At 41.0% G+C, this 18,276-nt stretch overlaps 1 protein-coding gene across 13 annotated transcripts in view; it reads right to left on the reverse strand.

Annotated features, from left to right (window-relative positions):
* myo18ab (myosin XVIIIAb) overlaps positions 1-18,276 on the reverse strand; it is a 98,466-nt gene that overhangs the window by 51,157 nt on the left and 29,033 nt on the right. For 7 of the 13 annotated variants that reach the window (XM_038286007.1, XM_038286006.1, XM_038285998.1 and 4 more), the window contains 11 exons: positions 15,704-16,789; positions 14,067-14,117; positions 13,313-13,400; positions 8,920-9,026; positions 7,219-7,395; positions 6,886-7,096; positions 5,677-5,819; positions 5,491-5,591; positions 1,947-2,010; positions 1,708-1,852; positions 1,235-1,246 (listed from right to left, as the gene is read on the reverse strand). In XM_038286007.1, coding sequence (XP_038141935.1) covers positions 1,235-1,246; positions 1,708-1,852; positions 1,947-2,010; positions 5,491-5,591; positions 5,677-5,819; positions 6,886-7,096; positions 7,219-7,395; positions 8,920-9,026; positions 13,313-13,400; positions 14,067-14,117; positions 15,704-16,789 — 2,185 coding nt within the window. The remainder of the gene's footprint in view (positions 1-1,234; positions 1,247-1,707; positions 1,853-1,946; positions 2,011-5,490; positions 5,592-5,676; positions 5,820-6,885; positions 7,097-7,218; positions 7,396-8,919; positions 9,027-13,312; positions 13,401-14,066; positions 14,118-15,703; positions 16,790-18,276) is intronic. The other 6 variants (XM_038286000.1, XM_038286004.1, XM_038286001.1 and 3 more) reach the window with 4 other exon arrangements.

An 18,276-nucleotide genomic window follows, 5' to 3' on the forward strand; every position in this document is an offset into this window, starting at 1 on the left:
GGACTCGTTATGAATATGTATCTATGTATACACCCAAATTTGAAAACGTACATAGAAAGTTCAGCGTATGGCGGCATTTTAGAAGATTCTGTGACGTCAGGAATACGCTGGCTAAAGGGCTGGTTATCCACCCACAGCAGTGTGTCGCAGGTATGACGCAGATATTTTTGATTTGTTATTTATGCCCAATTTTGAAGCATGGACTTTGCTTTGTTATTCCACAACAACGCAAGGGGACAATCCAAACTAGCTGTGAGTCTTGATACGCCTGAGGCAGTGAGGAAGTGGAAAAACTCAAGGGGCAAGTTTGTGTGATAACGTAGTGACACAAGGGCGAAAAAGAGCGTGGATCCAGGTGGAAAAAGGCTCCCAGAGTTCTCCCGCACCTCGCTCTACTAGCTGGTCCATCTTCATGAGCCGTTTTCCAAAATGGCGGTCATACAAACAAAACAAGCTGGTACCAAACAGGAAATACACATAGTGTAGAGCGGATGTAGATTTGACCAATCAGAGGCCTCTTTTCTGTGGCACTGTCTGCAGTCACCTACAATTTTGGATAGGTGCAGCAGAGTGTCTGCGGAGGGGGCGGGGCATATATGCGTTAACTGCGACACACACAAAGACGACCTGGTTTCTGAGTATAAACAAGCCTTAAATCAGCAAGGTATGACAGGGCTAATCGACTGTGGTGCAGAAAGACCGTCTCTAGATGGAACATCACCTCCATGCCGTGGAATTAAAGCTCTAAGCCTGACTTCTTGGACAAGCCAAAATGGACCAACCTCAAGCTATCATGTCACATCATAGATAGGTTTCTTCTTCTAATGAGCTGGTCTGATCCCATTAACAAGCAGGCAGCAGATCCAGCCTTCCTTTTGACGGCAGCTATCTGCTCTAGAAGTCTGACTGATTCTGTGATCTGGTTGCTTTTAGCAGCTGATCAGAAGCCAAATGAACACAAAGTAATTTATGTTGGCTGCATCATCACAGATGGGTCTGAATGTTTTTTAATATCGAGATATCGAGAGCCCAGATTTACTGGAAGGCTTCACTTAGTAAAAAAACCCAACAAAAAAACAAAAAAAACGGAAGCAAAGCAGAGAAGTGGATGAATAATAAGGTATATGCTATCAGATTAAAGCCCTGATGAAATGATAAAAGCATGAGGACATAAAAGCAAAATGAAACTGACTATAAAACCAGGTTTGTAAGAGAATAACAGTTATTCCATTACCTTCATCTCCGTCTGCATTTGATAGGACGCAGCATGCAAACATGCAAGCAAAGAGAGGAGGTTAGACAACAGTTTATGGATGCAATTATTCATCTGACACATAAAACACCAGAAGCCATGAAGAGCGCTGGGAAGCCACCGAGACATTTCAGGAGCATGAGCTGATCAGGCTGAGGAGGAACAATGTTGTTCTCTTGCACACCAGGCGAAGGCGACAGCGAAGGTTAGGAGGGACACGTCCCATGGTCGTTAAGGCTGGGAAGGACACTGTCCTCCTGTCCTTTAACACAGCTTCTAAGACTCGTATCTCCTTATAGCTCTTTTAAAAAAAATATTTTAGATTATTTTACAAAAATGAAGTTAGTTTGGTGAAAGTTCAATGTGCTAAATAAACAACCGTGTTTAGGTAGCAATGAGTAATAGGACATCATATTAACGACAGATTAGTTTGAATTGGGATGAACAGATCCTACCTTTAGTGGCTCCTGCGGCCCCTAAGTGATAAATGGCTCCTAGAATGAGCCAGAGAGCTTTCTGTTCCTCCACAGAGATGCCCAGGACCTTCATTGCAGCCTGGAGCTTGGTGAACTGTTGCAGCGCCCTCTGCTTGTCTTCAGTCTGAAAACCAAACCAGATTCAAAGTCCCGCTTCTGTTAAGGAGGCGCTGCTTGGGCCCCGTCATTAAATGAAGGAATAAAAAGGAGCCCATTACCTTGGAGAGTGGCTGGATTCCAAACGCACTGCTCTCATTCAGCTGGTTGAGATGCAACTCCGTCCTTAAAAGTGGAGAAGAAGACAGAGTCAGCTCCTTTCAGCTACTGGAGAATATAGTTCACTTTTCCTGTTGGACCATAGGAGGCCGCAGGGTAAACTAAAAACTAAAACTATTCTCTGAATGGTGATGAAATAAATTCTATATACAGCTGATTCACAACATGTCATTTTCAGGCACTATAAGATTAGTTCTATCAGATCATACCTACAGATTATTTAACATTAGAACTCCCATGAATGTCATTATGACGGTTCTGAGATTTTAAAGGGAAAGGACTTTATTTACATTAATCATATGTTGCTCACGTTAACTGACTTTTCCTGTTTCTATATTTCCTTCATTTTTAGGTATTTTCTTTGACAAAATAAAAACGTAAAAAATAAATATGGTTAATTTTACCTCGATCTTCCACAGCCGTCATTTTGAGGGCTCTATTAGTTGCATTGTAAATTCTTCCCACATTTGATTGACCTTCCCGCTACCGTTGCCTTGCAAACAAAATTCTTCCTAGAAATGTTTGGCTAATACAGAAAAAAATCTAACTGCAAAACAGGCTTTAGAAATGCTTCAAAATATTGATGATAGCGATTCGGGTGTAGATTGAGAGGCCGATGAGGACGGCTGGGTAGGAAGCGGCTAAGATTCTGAAGGAGAGTCCGTGGATGTTTCCCACCCCCGGCAAAATGCAGACATATCAGTCACCCATCCAACAATAGTGAAACTTTTGTTCAAGGTTTGGATAGCACTGCCCACACCTCGGCCGGGACACTCAGCGACCCAAAAGCCAAACTGGAGCCCATGGTCTACTATAACCACACACAGGTCGGCTGGATGTGTCCGATCAGATTATTAGAAAGTATTCTGTGAAAGCTCCAACATTCAGGTGGCGTGCAGCTGTATTTTAAAATTTCCTGGACATATCAGCTATGAACGCGTTGGTTTTGTTCAGGAGCTGTTTGAACATCGCTGTCTTATGCAGAGATTTTATCCTCCACTGCAGGAGAGCAGCAAAGAGAACAGTGCTAGTTGCTAGTCAGCGCTGCACAAAAAAAAACACTTATATGTTTGTCATAAATGTCAAAAATGTGGTCAGGGGTGATAAATTTCTGTAAATAAATTACAAATTTCAAACCTATTTAGCAAAACGCTCTTATTTATTTTAATGATTTATTTTTAATACAAATTTAGACCACAAATAAAATAGCATACAACACAGCCTTTAAAAAAATATATATTAGACCTGTTTTAAGGATTTACATGTCCACAATGAGTTTACATGAGCACACTAAAACCATTTCAGTCGATGACATCATCAATACTCATGCATTTCATTGTAGGGGTGTAAATAATTATCGTTTTGAATCGATGCATTGATCCAACAGCTGGCGATCCGATGCATTGATACGTCCGCAAGATAATCGATTCATGTTTTTTTTTCCTCCGGTCTATTTTTATCCATTTGCTCCTGGACGTAATTCTCCCTCCCGTGCTGCGGTGGCGCTAAACCTATTTTGCCCTCCTACCTCGCTTCCTGGTTATACTCTTACAGCAGTGTGTTGCAGTAAGCTTGACGCAGACATTTTTGATTTATGCTCAATATTGAAGCGTGGTCTGAGCTACACGCTGTGGGTCTAGATATGGCCGAGGCGGCGAGGAAGTGGGGGCGGGTTTAGTACAACGACGGAGGGACATGAGGGCCAAAAAGAGCGGAGATCCAGGTGGAAAAAGGGTCCCAGCGTTCTCACACAGCTCGCTCTTCTAGCAGGTCAAATTTCACATGTTGTTTTCCGTAATTTCGGTCATAAAAACAAAACAAGCCGGCCTCCTGTCTGCAGCACTGTCTGCCGTCAGCTACAATTTGGGAGAGGTGCAGCGGAGCGTCTATGGAGGGGGCCGGGACGTCTGGAGCCGAGGTATTGAATTGCGCTGATTGCACTGATTTTGTGCAGTATTTTTTGGTGCAACTTTTCTATTTCTGTTATATGCTGTAGTTTCTCAAAAAAATGCATAACGATATTACAGCTTTCATTGATTTATTTCAAATTTGAAACATTGTCTAGCCTGTAAGATGTAAAAAAAAAAAAATGAACCAGTTAATCGAATCCTATAGTGGTATATTCTTGAGTATCGAAAATAATCGAATCGTTAGGTCGGGAAATCGATACTGATTCGCATCGCCATGATGGATGTGATTTAGACGCCTATTTCATTGGGAAGTTCTAGTAATGTCAGAATTCTGGGAGCCCTAGTTTTAAAGCTTTCTATATGAGGAAACTCAGCTGAATTAGCTCTTCCTGAATGAACACATAGGTAATATTCTAAAAAAACATACAGTCAGAAGAAAATCCACCAGGATTTAACAGCAAAACAAGAAGTGTCATCAGTAGACCAGAGAAGTGAATTTGCACTTTATAAATTAACCGAATTGAATTGTTGCCGCTCATGAGGATTGTTTCTGATCATTAACAAAATCTAAGTGAAGCTGTAATGTTCGAAGCACATTTCATTTGAAAACTGAATTTGAGATTTGAGGGAAGAATGTCTTGAGCTAAAAAATGTAGGACTACAGTTCCCATGACACTCAGCTCCAAGACAGAGAGCTAACTGGGGTTTCCTGTGAGGTTAATATAAACATGATCCTGACAGGAGTCAGGTATGTCCTGACAGGCCTCAAAATCATTAAAACTCATCACACACAACTTCCAGAATCCTGACCAAGGAGATCTAAACAGTAGTGAATTAATGAGGCATCTTGAAGCGTTTTGAATCATTGCCGAACTGGATTGATGCTGCATTGATACCGTCTCACAGAATACTGACACCTGCTGGACATTTAAAGACACTACAGGCAGCTTATTTAAAGGACTAAACTGAATTGGTTTGATGACCTAGTACAATAATATAATTTCAATTATTGTAGGTTATATTGTATTATTTCATATCTCTGTTGAAACTGAAAATATCTTTGATATTTTTAGATGCAGCCAATAAATAATGTAAACATACATCATAAAATGTGAATGAGGATGCTTGTAGACTAGGTTTTTGAATAATATTTTTAAAACAATAATTACAGTAAAGACAGTAAATAAACTAAGATTGAATTTTAAATTAACTTTAATTCAGATAAGTTAAGTGAAACGATGACAAAATGAGGTAATTAAAATAAAAACGCAACGGCTGAAATGTTCACATTCCTTTCAGGCTGCTCCAAAATTCTTCATGATTTTAAAGATAAACTGCGAAAGACGAGACTTTTATGTTAGTAGATGCATCATGTTGACAGATATGTTTTTAAACTGAATTTAGCGAGTCAGTCAGTTAAAAAACAACTCCTGTATCGGTCACATGACTTTCTTGAAACGTCACGCGCACCGATACTTCTATAGGCTAGACGCATTCACTGACGTATCAGAGTTGCTGGACCCATCAATACTAAACTGGACAGGGAAAAAGGCTAACAAGGTGCTAGCATCATCACCTCAGAGCGCTGTCAGCACCAGCCATCAAATAGTAGAAGACATTGAAGGTGGATTCCTCTTCAGGTCTTCTGCTCACCCGCAGCTTGTCTAGCAGCATTGTCTAAATGACAGGAGGCAGGTGAAGAATTACAAAGCTGGGCTTCAAGGAAATGTTGTGACTGAAGAAAACAAAACTGCTTTGTTACCTGAATGGAAGCAGAAGCCACCTGGCCAGCCTGATCAAAGTCCAGCGACACAACATGAGAGAAGCGACTGGCGTTGGAGTTCATGGTGGTGGAGCAGTTACCAAAGGCCTCCAGGATTGTGTAGACCGCCTGCCATTTCTCCGCTGTTCCAAGGGCAGATGGAGATAATTAATTTTATTTCTGTAGTAGTGATAGAAAACTTTGCAATAGTTTCCAAAGAAACTCGTGGTCAACCTGCTGATAGTCCTGACTTCAAGAAGTCCGGTCCTATTCAGAACACAAACTTCTGAAAGTACTTTAAGTATGAAATTATTCCATACTGTTCAATAAATGATAAGTGTTTTAATTAAGAGTAATTTCCATATGAATGTGTTTTACTGGAGGCATCCATGTTTGTCAAAGAACACTACTGCCACCTACTGGTTTGTGACGTCACGGTGAGGTATCGGCTGTTGATCAAGTCCCAGTTCTGTATCTGGTGTTTGTCACAACGCGCTATTATCCAAGTCATCTTGAAAACATTCTTCTTCCAAATGTTGGCTACATATTACGGGTTTTTTCTCTGGCCAGAAGTTCGATGGCAAATCCTCCCTCTTCAAGTTGGCAATCCAACGACCAACCCGTCCGTGGAGGACCAGGAATCAGAAAGGTGGAATAACTCTTTTTTTTTTCCACTTTTACCCGATGTATTCCAACATCCAGCTGCCATGCACGTGGGCATTGTCAGTTTCACTATAGCTCTGGTGAATTTCAATGGTGAAGTCCTCTGGAAATCTTCAATAATTGTTGTTGATTGCAGATGTGTCTAGTAGTTCCCATTGATTTAGCTTGTAAAGCGGGGAGAATGGCGCTAGGCTTCCCGCACCGTGACGTCACTGCTGGAAGATGGCAGGAGGGAGGGGTTACTATATTTGGGCAAAAATGGCCGCTCCCAGAATCAGTGATCGCAACGAAAGTTATTGTTTTTAACTTTTTACTGACTAATGCTAAATGTATTAAATCCCCGCAAACGTATTAGTTTTAGGTATAAATAATGATCCACTGATTATTCCTTGCTGACCGGACTTTTCCTTTAAAACCTGACATGGTCTGAAACTACAGTAGGTTGATTTCTTTTTGTCCTCCATTCATTCATGCTCTGGTATGTTTGTGTATAAGAGCTGAAAAAAACTCCCCAGGTGTGTTAAAGGTAACGAGACGAAGGTTTACCAGAGAAGATCTTGCCCGTGCTCCCAGCCATAGAGACGAGGTACTGGACCAGATGCTGACAGTTGGTGGTTTTACCGCTACCAGACTTGCCAAGCAGCACAACGGACTGATCCTGCTGGGTGGTGAGCAGGTTGCGGTAGGCTGACTGGGCCACAGCGTAGATGTGAGGGGCGGTGTCTTCCCGTCTGCAGCCTTTAAACATGTGCATGACCTGTTTCAGGCAGGAATCCCCAGAAGAATGAAGTAATCAGACGTTTCGACCAAACAAGTTAAAGTACCACATGTTCTGCTAAAAATGAATGTAGGCTGAGATAAACAGCAGTCTTCACTCACCTTCTCAGAATACATTGAAGGTGTGCTGAGCGGGTTGATAACGACCATGTTGGGGCCAGCAAAGGAATGGATGAGGTTTCCTCCATAGCGCTGCCTCAGGCAGTGAATCACACTGGATTCATTCAGGTAGACGAGTGAAGCAAGGTCCTCAGAACGGTCGTAAGTTGGAGGGTTGGCCTGCAAAGGGACAAAAAGCTTAGAGCCATGCATCCACAGCCTCAGGTACTGAGGATTTCCTTTTTATTTTATTAGCATTGCTGAAGGAATATTTGAAGATTCATTAGAAAAGTGGAAACACAAACATCTAAGACGGCGCCATGGATGGCTGCCTCGGTGTGTTGGTATGGCCTCTTATGTTTTGTTTTACAACTTAACTCTGGTTTTTGCGATGATAGCCGGACATCTTTCACCAGAGAAGATCTAATGAACATCAGGGCAACACCACCGCCTGTGCGCTCGTACCTCTTCGCCAGAACTAACGTACGTTCCCTGCAAAACTAACTGGACAAACTATGACTGATTCTGGGATAAGAAATAGGGACATCTTTTCATCTGTTGTTTTGTTGTTCATGGAGTCATGGCTGTGTGAATGAATACCGGCATCAAACTCCACAGAGTTGACAGAGACACACCTCTCTCCGGCAAAGCAAAAGGTGGAGGAATCTGTTTTTACATCAACAGCAGCTAGGATCACGGATCTCCCAAGTTTTTTTATGAACCCCGGGAGTTTGCTTCATTCATTCTGGTCCAAGACCACATGGTACCACATGCAAACATGCACAACATACGCCCGCGGAGCGGAGCAATCCGGACTCTATTATTGCCCTTGGTGACTTTAAACAAAGGAAAATTCACTCCTGAACTTCCTGAAAATAAACAGCTAATTAAATGCCTGACCAGACAGGATAACATTCTGGATCACTGGGGATGCTTATCACGAGGTCCCCAGTGCTGTACTGGGCCAATCCGACCACATCATCATGATTTGGCAGGCTCTGCAAACCTGTGGATTTTGAGGTCATCATGACAAAGCTGCGCGACGCTGGAGAAAGCAAAACAAGGAAGATGGCAACAACTATTGAACAGTAGCATGCATTGCGGCAGCAACAGCAGTGGAGCGCTCCATTGACACTTAAAAGTTCTCTTTTCTGTTGCTTTTGTTCAATAAAAGTAAGACCATTTAAAGCGAGAATATTATACTTTAAAGCGTCACTATATGATCCATTTACCCATTTAATGCATAATTAAAAAAACAATTTCCGAAGTTGAGAGGACCGTGTCAACCAGCGGACCTCAAGGCTAACCGCAGCCCGTCTGCAGCAGCCCTCTGTCAGCATAGTCTTGTGTGAAGGACCGCTGGCTCTGATGAGATTTTTGACTCAGCCTTGGAATCAGTTTTAAGGATTAGACTTGGGATGTTCGTTGAAACGTGAGCAGGAAGAGGCTCTACGCTCATTCATTTTTAAGAAGGACATATTTGCCGTCAACACTCCCCCATTAGCTTTCTGTCGCGGTTTCTACGTCACAGTCAGTTGCGCTCATTGGTCAGAGCCTTGGACAATATGCACAGACATGATTTGAAAAAAAAACAGGTTGTTCTCATCAACAATCTTCTGATGTCTCATTCATCGGGGCCAGAATAAATTACACATTTAATCTGATATTTAGTCTGGTTTATCAGGGCAGCTTTGTGGTCCTTACCTTCTCAATATCATCTTCATCCACGTCCAGGATCGTTCCATCATGCTCCAGCTGGATTTTCACCTTTCCCTCTGGGTGTGAACCAGACTCTGTCTTCAGCACAGTGGCTGCAAATATAAAAGGCAGAAAACAAATATATATATATATATATATATATATATATATATATATATATATATATATATATATATATATAGTTCATTGATCTCAGGAAGTCCATTTTTGAATGAAACACATTCTGTAAACAAATTTTATTCCTTATTTCTGTTCATTTTGATGATTTCTGCTTCTAGAAAATGTAAGCAGGATATTTGAGATTAGGATTTTGCCATATAATGGGGGCTTAGTGTAAAAAGGCAATCTTCCAGGGTTTCAGAGAACCCAGAATTTTTTTGTAACTTCTGTTTAATACCTGCTTCAAGGATATCATCTTCAACAGGGAGCCTTTAATCTGACAGATTTGAGCCACATTATATCACATGCTCCATGCTCTCCAGTCTGCATTTCGACTTCAGATTCCTCTAAAACGCTTCAAACACTAAAACTGCAGTAAATTGCATCCAGTCAGCTGAACATATCCGCAGAGTCAATATCTCCTGGTTTTTCTGCTAAAGAATAATAAAAAGCTTTTAAATTCCTCATTCACAGCAAAAATACGCATTTTCCTTTATGCTCTTTCAAATAACGGTAGAGTTTTTCTTTATAAATGTCCCCTCACTGCTTGCTCTGACATTTTCATTTTATTTTTTAGCATTATGTGAATTTTCCATGTGCCTGAATAACCTCACTGAGGGAATATGAGGACTATTCAAATTCTATTCTAATCTATTCAAACATCAGACTGAAAAGCAGGCATGGGAGCTGCCTTGGAGCTCGTCTGCCTGGCTGTGTGTTTCCTGGACGGGGCCGCCTTTTACAGCTGCTTTTTGTATCTCTGCTTCTGTCTCCTTGAACCCCAGTCGGCCTCGGCAGATGGCCGCTCACACTGAGCCTGGTTCTGCTGGAGGTTTCTTCCTGTTAAAAGGGAGTTTTTCCTCTCCACTGTCGCTACAAGCATGCTTAGTGTGGGGGATTGTATTTGAGTCAATGAGTCAATGCAATCAACTGGTTTTCCTTAGATAGAAAACTTTGTATCAATTTGATCTGGTTGAACTGTAAAGTGCCTTGAGATGACATGTGTTGTGAATTTGGCGCTATATAAATAAACTGAATTGAATTGAATTGAAAACAAGACTCATCAGACTTTGAGTCGAACTGACTGGATGATGTGGTGGAAATGTCTCTAAATTGCCTTGACATGACATAAGTTGTGAATTTGCGCTATATAAAAAAAAACTGAACTGAACTGAAAAAAATCCAACCTTAATTTTAGCGTATTTATTCAGAAAAGGAAAATTAAGAGTAGTTTATAACTCAATCACTGGTAAAAAAAAAAAACAAACAGGGATGCTTGGAGAGGCAATCGGCATTAAACCCAGGGCTCGATGTTAACCATCGCTCGATCTCCCGGGGCAAGTCGTTTTTATTGTTGGGAGAGTACAAATTTCATTGCATTTGCCCGCCGGGCAAGTGCAATGATCGCAAAAATTTTTTATTTATCACTCAAAATGTCTTTAAAATCACCAACATTCGATGAAAACGACCCAGAAGCGTTGCCGGCGCCATTTTTGTTGTTTGTACACATTCTCGCGTGATTTGAAAAAGCCGCCAGATGGCGTGATTTTTGTTCACCTAGCGGTAATTTTGATGTCGTTACCAAAACGACACATGGCTGCATTTATTTTGTCAGGGAAAACTAATCCTGAGTCAGTTAAAAGTCAGGGAATTCTGAAATGATGTCAGACTGTGGAAACCCTGAATAATATACTATATATGATTCTCTAGAAAAGTCACATTATATTAATGGTATTATCTTGTATAAACATACCATGACTCTAAAATAAAAGTTATTCATTTGTGACATTGACTTCTGTCTTTTGATTTATCTTAAGTTTTTAACCTGTCAAGTTTTTTTTAGATTTTTAACATTACAATTTATATTTTCCAAGCACACAACAGTTTAAAGCAAAGTTTAGTTTGAAAAGAATGTGCAGGAAGGATTGAAAAGCATGTTAACACGGTAATGTAGGCTTGAGTTCATTATCTGACGCATGCAGATACACACCAGGAACCTGGAAACTTACTGAATTACAAAAAAACATTTAAATAACAAACATGTTTCATTAATATATATACAAAAATGAATATTAGGAACTATATTTATCAAACATTATACTGGGCAAGTAAAAATTGTTTCTGGGCATGTGAAATGTGAAAGTCACTTGCCAGAAGGGCAAGTGGTAAAAATCCTTAACGTCAACCCCTGAAACCGTTTTTTACTTCATCAGGCTGAATAAGTCCTCGGTTTAACACTGAATTCATAACCCAAACAAACCACTCATTAAACGTTCCCGGAGCTTCTGATCAGCTAAAACAACGGCGGGTTTTCAATTCACAGGAACGCCAGTCTGGATTTCGTTCTTCATCAAGTATGTTCTGAAGAACACAGGAAAGTGTCGACTCAGGGAGAACGGGACCACGCAGCGTAAATATGGGTCAGTTGGAACAGAAGCGTCCTAGTGACGTCACCACACACTGCTCGTCTGGAGCGGCCTTTCATCTCCTGTTATTAATAGTCTCTAGATAATAATAAATTCTTACTTTTTTCATTTATTGCGGAAGTAATTAACACAGTAAGATAAACATAGATCGAATTAACATTTAACTGTTAGCCTGTCTGCCGTTACCCTCCGACATCCACTAGTTGCCGCGGTCCTCTCAACTTCCGAAAATTGTTTTTAAATTAGGCACTAAATCAGTAAATGGGCCATATAGTGAATCTTAGAAGTATAAGAACTGTGAAAGCTGCTGCCACATTGTATGTTAGGACAGCTGTCAATCTCAAGAATGTCTTCTTGTTTTTGTAACTTTTTGAACAGTACTAGGGCTGAGGGTGATCACGTTTCACGTGTACACAAGCACATGAGAATGCACAAGTACACATATTGAGAAACGGCCAACTTCAGCCTAACTTGCCTTTACATCACCAAGGAACTATACAGGTAGATTTTTCCCTAAACTTCTAATCTAACTAACTAATCTGGTTGCATTCTAATGTTAGTACGTCTTTAACCCTGTAATGCCAAATGTATCATATTTGATACATACGGTTTCTGAAATGTTTTGCGTCTGACACCTTTTGCATAATTTAATGGTAAAAACTTTGCTCAAAATCCTATTGTACACAATCAGATATACCTGATAACAGAAGGCAGAAGACTACACAAAAAATAATCTTGACTTATTAATAATTTATTACTATGCGATATCAAAAATGTATTTCTGTTTTTTCTTTTTACATATTTTGTTAAAAGTCCAAATAAGGACTTCAAACCAAAAAAAAAGTAATTTTCTGTTTTGTTCTATTCTTGGATCGGGCTTTAAAGGGTTAGGTTTCATCCCTTTCTATGTTCAATTCTCCTTTTCTTGAAGTCCAACCTGAGAGCACAGAGAAGATCGTAGGTAGACGCTATCAGAATTTCTCAAATGAAAACAACCCCAATCAATCACACTTTTATGTGAAGAACATGAACCATGTACTTTTCTTTACATAAAAGAGCAGAATAAACTAACCTGACACCGCCAGATGGATATGCGGAGCAAATCCATCTGGAAACCTTCCGTTGAAGTAATTTTGGGAAGGGGCGAAAATACTGGTTAGCTGATTGGCCTATGTTGGTGATAGACGGGCCAAATAAACCAATCAGATCAACGAAGCATATGACGTACTAACAGCCAGGCTACTCTTGGTGAAACCAGTCGGGAGAAGAGCAAAAACATCTTTTCCTCTGAGAAAAGCCTCCAGAGCAGTATTTTGCTCTACTTTCAGTTAAGAAATATTCTGTAATTCCGATAAAACTTGCTCGATAGCCACGCTAACGCTAGTTTCATCGGCTGAAGCCGCCATTTGTTCTTTAGACTGAACTGTAGCGCTTTTCGTTGTGTCACAACTCAACCGCCTCAAAACCAACGCTGATTGGACGTTCGTTTGGTGAACGGCTCCAAATTTTCTTAATCAGAGAGTCTCCAGACTGATTAGCGAGTGAAATCTTGAAAGCTTGCGAGATCAGGATGGTCTCACGAGGCTAAGAATAAACAACCTTAGCAGCCGATGACCCGGGGTTGGAAAAATCAGGCCAAACAAAGAACTGGAACAAGCAGAAGATTTTCCTGTGTTTTTTAATTAGTACAGTCAGTAACAATCGAACACAAAGCTAGCAGAAATGTTCAAAACACTTAATTATCCTGCACTAATTTAAGATGAAAAAAAAAAAAAAAATCGTTCCTGACTCACCAAGAGAGAAACCGTCTTTGTGAACAAGCCAGACTTTCTCTGAGCCATACCAGGCCTGCTCCGCTGTTATCTGCTCCTCGGTCTTCACCTGAAAGCATAAAGAGTTCAGTTTTAACTCAGCAGGGACCAAAGCCAGTCATCGTCACACCAAAGGTTCTCAAGTCACCAGCAGCTCCACCAGTGCATGCTGGAAGGTTAAGTCAGTTTGCTGAACACTGGCTAGATGGGAGCGTTAGCTGGTGAGTGAGACTTCAGTCCCAGCACACTACTGGCTACAGGTTAGAAACCTCCCTAACAAACCGTTCATCACTTCAACCAGTGAGCACATACAAGAACGCCTGTGAAGTAACACACAAGTCCAACGATAATGCAAATCACTCCAAGATAAGTGAATGAAACATGATGCATTTATGAATGTGAATTCACAAACAAGTGTTGCATTATGGCTAACAATGATCCACCAAACCGCTGTGGGCAGCATGCACTGTGCAGGCAGAGGGAAGGATAGAGCAGGGACGGCATGCCACAGTGGAGAGCAGGCCTTTCTAGCTCTGGTCTCTGCTCGTTTCCCATGTTTCCCTGCTGCAACACTTTTAATTAAAATCAGTAGCTGACTATAGGGATGACCTGCAGACCAAAGCATTCAGTGTTTGAATCTGGTGTGTTCAAGTGGAGAAACATCTAAAACATGCACAACAGGACTGAGATTCATGAGATGACCGGCAGGGCCAGGCCGCGTTGGAGGGTTCTTAACTGCAACATGTGACGTCCGGAAAGGAGAAAACAGTTCCTCTTCCCCCGATTCCTGAAGATTTTGGCAGCATTAAGAAGTCAGAGTGAACAGTTATATATGGCCAACATGACGTACACACAACCACAGACAGGAGAAAGCATTGACAGCATGACCTGATAAAGCCATGATCCTACATCACAGATGCAAAGTGAAAAAGGTTGCCTTAAGTTGGTTAAAACGGACAGGAATGAGTAATATAGCACAAACCTGAACAAGTTAGATAACAGATAGACCGATAAATATGCAGGCCGATATTTCGTCCTGTATCGGGGTCGGCCAAAATGTGCATAAGTTCACCGTTTCATTAGTGTGTTCAGCAGCCATGCCTTCAGATCAGGGAAACCTCATACTCTGTTACTCCCTCCATTTACTTTCCATTACTGTTTTGCTTGAGTTGTCGACAAATGTTTCTTTTTTTAAATCAGCAAAATAATCAATAGACTGTATCAGGAGCGAGTACACTGAAATCAAAATAATTTGTTTAAGCATAAAAATTCTGTATCATTATATGTTAATTCAGGGGCGAATTTAGGATATTTGGGGCCCTAGGCAAAGACAGGCAGGGGGGCCCCTCTGAATTAGAAGACAATACATAAAACAGACCCATTCTACAGATAGAGAAATGTTAATAGAATAGACATCCATTATCTGTTCTAGGTTGTGTCCCTCTCTTCTTGTCCCTTTTCTTCTTGTTTTCCTCTCTATGTTTTGTACTCAGCTGACTTTTCATGCTGTCTCTAAAGAAATGAAAGATTTTTTCCAAGCACTAAGCTCACTTAGGTGATTGCTCCTTCCTGTGTTTCCAAAAAGGCAAAAGTAAATAACCCAGTCCTTCTTTTCACTGTAGACAAGCCATGATCTGCTTATCTGTTCTCCATTTTTCATTTGGATGAAATAATAGCTGCATGAATCATGACAGCAGACAAGATAGAGGAGAGCAGGAGGCGGGGTTACCAATCTACTTGCTCTGGAGAGCAGAGTTCGCTGCTTTTAGATGTTGCACACTTAATATTATAAGCGTTCTGATGGCATTTAAGGGAAGGGATTTTGATCAAAAACATAATTCATGTGTAAAAATAAAGAATAGTTGTATTAATGATACATGTAAAGATTTTATGGGCCCAAGGATCTCAATTGATCCTTCTATATACCTTTTATAAATGGTTTAGATGCTTATAAATTAATTATAAACATAAATAAACTATGTTATTTATCTGGCTCTTTTTAAGATATGTAAATGATGATTTTGATACTTGTTATAAAGTGTAACCACAAGGTGAATCGACGCGAGGTTTTTGTATTTGCAAACTCCCAAAAATCCATCTCGCCAGAATCCAACAGATAGATTACAGAAATGATTCGGACCAATCAAATCCAGCGACGTGGATGATGTCAACACTTCAATACTAACAGATACTAACAGAATCAAGCTCTTACATGCCTTACTAAATGTTACAGCGTCCAAATGTTTTCTTAGCATGTTAATCATTCAGACATTTAATACATAAGCAGTCACTACTTTTACTTACTGCAGCCCACATTTAAACAATCATGCATTTATAAAACCAGGGTCACACATAAAGCAGGGAACGCTGTACCTCCTCCTGACTGAGAGCAGCTTTTTGAATGGAGATGTTTCCTGATGGGACAGGTGGACCAGGGCTGGGATCAGGAACCTTCCTTCCATTTACAACTACAGAGGTATTTGCACTGAGGCAAGACTCTATTGGAGGCGAGGGTGAGGATTTACAGGCTGGTGGACTACAAGGAGTGGCAGAAGCGGTGGTGGATGGGACGCTCGGATGTGAAGGAGGTAACTTTGGAGGTGGGACAGAGCCCACGGCATGGGGGGGAGAACAGAGTCTTGTAGAAGTGATTTTGGACGAAGTCTGAGCTGAGCCATCAGGAGCTGATGAAGCTTCCTTTAGACTGGTGAGATCATCTGTATTCTGCACCACCTGAGGGGAGGTAACTTCTGTTCGCTGCCGTTTTGTTTCATTTAGCTTACTGCTCTTCTTCTCTTCATGTGGTTTCTCCATCTCCACTATTTGTAGCTTGTGGTCTTTGTTTATTTGTAGCTGCAGCTCTTTCCTTTTGTCTCCAGCCATAAAAAGTGCCTGACCTCGTGAAAGGTCCTCCTTGTTTTCCGTTTTGATAATGTCATGTTTAAAACAGAATGCTGACCCAGTTTTAGCTTTTGGAAATGGGGCTGCTCTTGGTCTTGGAACTGGTCGTGGGGGATCAGAAGTAATCTTGGCTCCCTCTGGAAGTTGGGCTAAATTCTGGGTTGGCACCATGGCCTTACCATCCTCTGTTGGTGTGACCTTGTCTTTAACAAGGTTACCCACTTCTGTTTTACGTGTTATCTTCTTGTCATCTATAACATCCCTCTGGCTTGGTTTGGAGTCTAAAGGATCTGCTGTACCATTGGTCAGACTGTTGAGATCTCCATTAATTCCATGTTCACAGCCAACTGCTTCTTTCCCATGAACTTCTGAAGAGTCTCTTTCTTTTAAATCTGCTGTCATCTTCAGTGGTAGTTCAGAGCTTTTGAAGGATCCTCTGGCAGGACCAGTTGATCCAGACAGAGAAAGTTGTGAAGGACTTTTTGCCCTAAATAACCCTCTGCCAGGATCTAAACCCGGAACTGACTGGGCTCGGCTTGCTAGTCCATCTTTTTCCAACTAGTTATAGAGAGGGAACATAGGAGGAAAAATTATGAATTTTGGAAATTGAAAACCAAGGTTCCTTGTTTCCTGATGGTAGAACTCAAAAATGTGGAAATAATCACACATTCAGAGTAAAACACATTTCCAGCTACTTTATGACTGAAATAGGAATGTGAAGTATATCGTTTTCATAGTTAATGTATGCTTATTATAGAAGTTAAACCCGAAATGATGCAGACCCCTGGCTGATTTAGCTCTAAATTCTAGCCACCCCTTGTCTTTATCTTATGAGCAATCTGGTTATTGGGGTAACTGGACACTTGCCAGCTCCTCATGTGACCTGAGGGTCTTCCTAGGCCAGAAGGAATAGATACTTCATGCATTAAGTTGAATGCCTTACCAGTTCCTTCCCAGAAAATCAGGTAAAGACCCGAAGGCATCCTAGTCAGATGATTAGACCACCTCAACCAACTCCATTCTATACAGAGAAGCCACAGACCTTGGGCTCTGCAGACCTCGCGTACACATCAAGCATAAACCAAGCTTAACTCCTCGCAAAAGGGTTTTCCCCAATCCTAACCACATCAGACTGTGACAAGGTCCTTTTCAGGATATTGACTGAAACACAGCTCTGATTCCTCGCCTACAGGTGGGAAGATATTAAATGTCCTGAAAAACAGGTTATGCTGCTGAAAATTCCCAACAACTGGGTGGTGGGCTCACATAAAGGAGGCATCCTGTAACTGGTGGGTTGCCAGTTTGGGCTTTGGCTCTGCCTTCCTCAGTCATTGTGTCGTTGAGTCAGACACTACATTTGCTGTTCCTGTTGGTATTCAGAAGTCCCAGGAATTCTATTGTATGGCAATCGATCATGGTGCGTTCACACCCAATAAGATCTGGGCGTCAAACTCGCCCAAACGCCAAAATTTGGAAACTGGGTCAAATGCCGATCAAGTTGCTTTAATGCTTTGACTCTCTGGAAGCTCTGTTCTGTAGCTACAACCAAGAGAGCACCTTGGCTTTATTTACTTTATGAGTTAGAAAAAAGTTTAACATGTTTTTAAGTGAGAAAGTCCACCTCAAAACATCGTCTGTGCAGTTAGCTCATCAGGATTTTCCCACTAAAATATGCAGTTCTTGTTCAGAGCGCCAGATCTTCGGCAGCACTGGAAATCCCCACTGAAAACTCTCTGTTGGCAGCCTTTTGTAGCGGCTGGAAGTGAACATAAAGAGCTTTTAAGGTACCAGAATATCACAATCGAATATTTTTCCATCGGCAGGTTTTAACATTTTTAGTTAATTTGGTTATTTATAAACTGTTTCGACATTGTTTATAAAAAATGTTTCAAAGCAGTAATAATGAACAGAGCCAGCTTGGTTAAAGATTCATTTCTTTATATTTTATTTTCCATTTTAAAATAACTGTTACATCTTTTCACTCTTCTGTGTGGGTCAGCCAAAAAATGACATTCTTATACTGAAATATGGTGGCCAGAGTGGAT

This window comes from Cyprinodon tularosa, unplaced genomic scaffold, assembly GCF_016077235.1.
Source record: "Cyprinodon tularosa strain WSP-4 unplaced genomic scaffold, ASM1607723v1 ctg219, whole genome shotgun sequence".
Classification (NCBI taxonomy): Eukaryota; Metazoa; Chordata; class Actinopteri; order Cyprinodontiformes; family Cyprinodontidae; genus Cyprinodon; species Cyprinodon tularosa.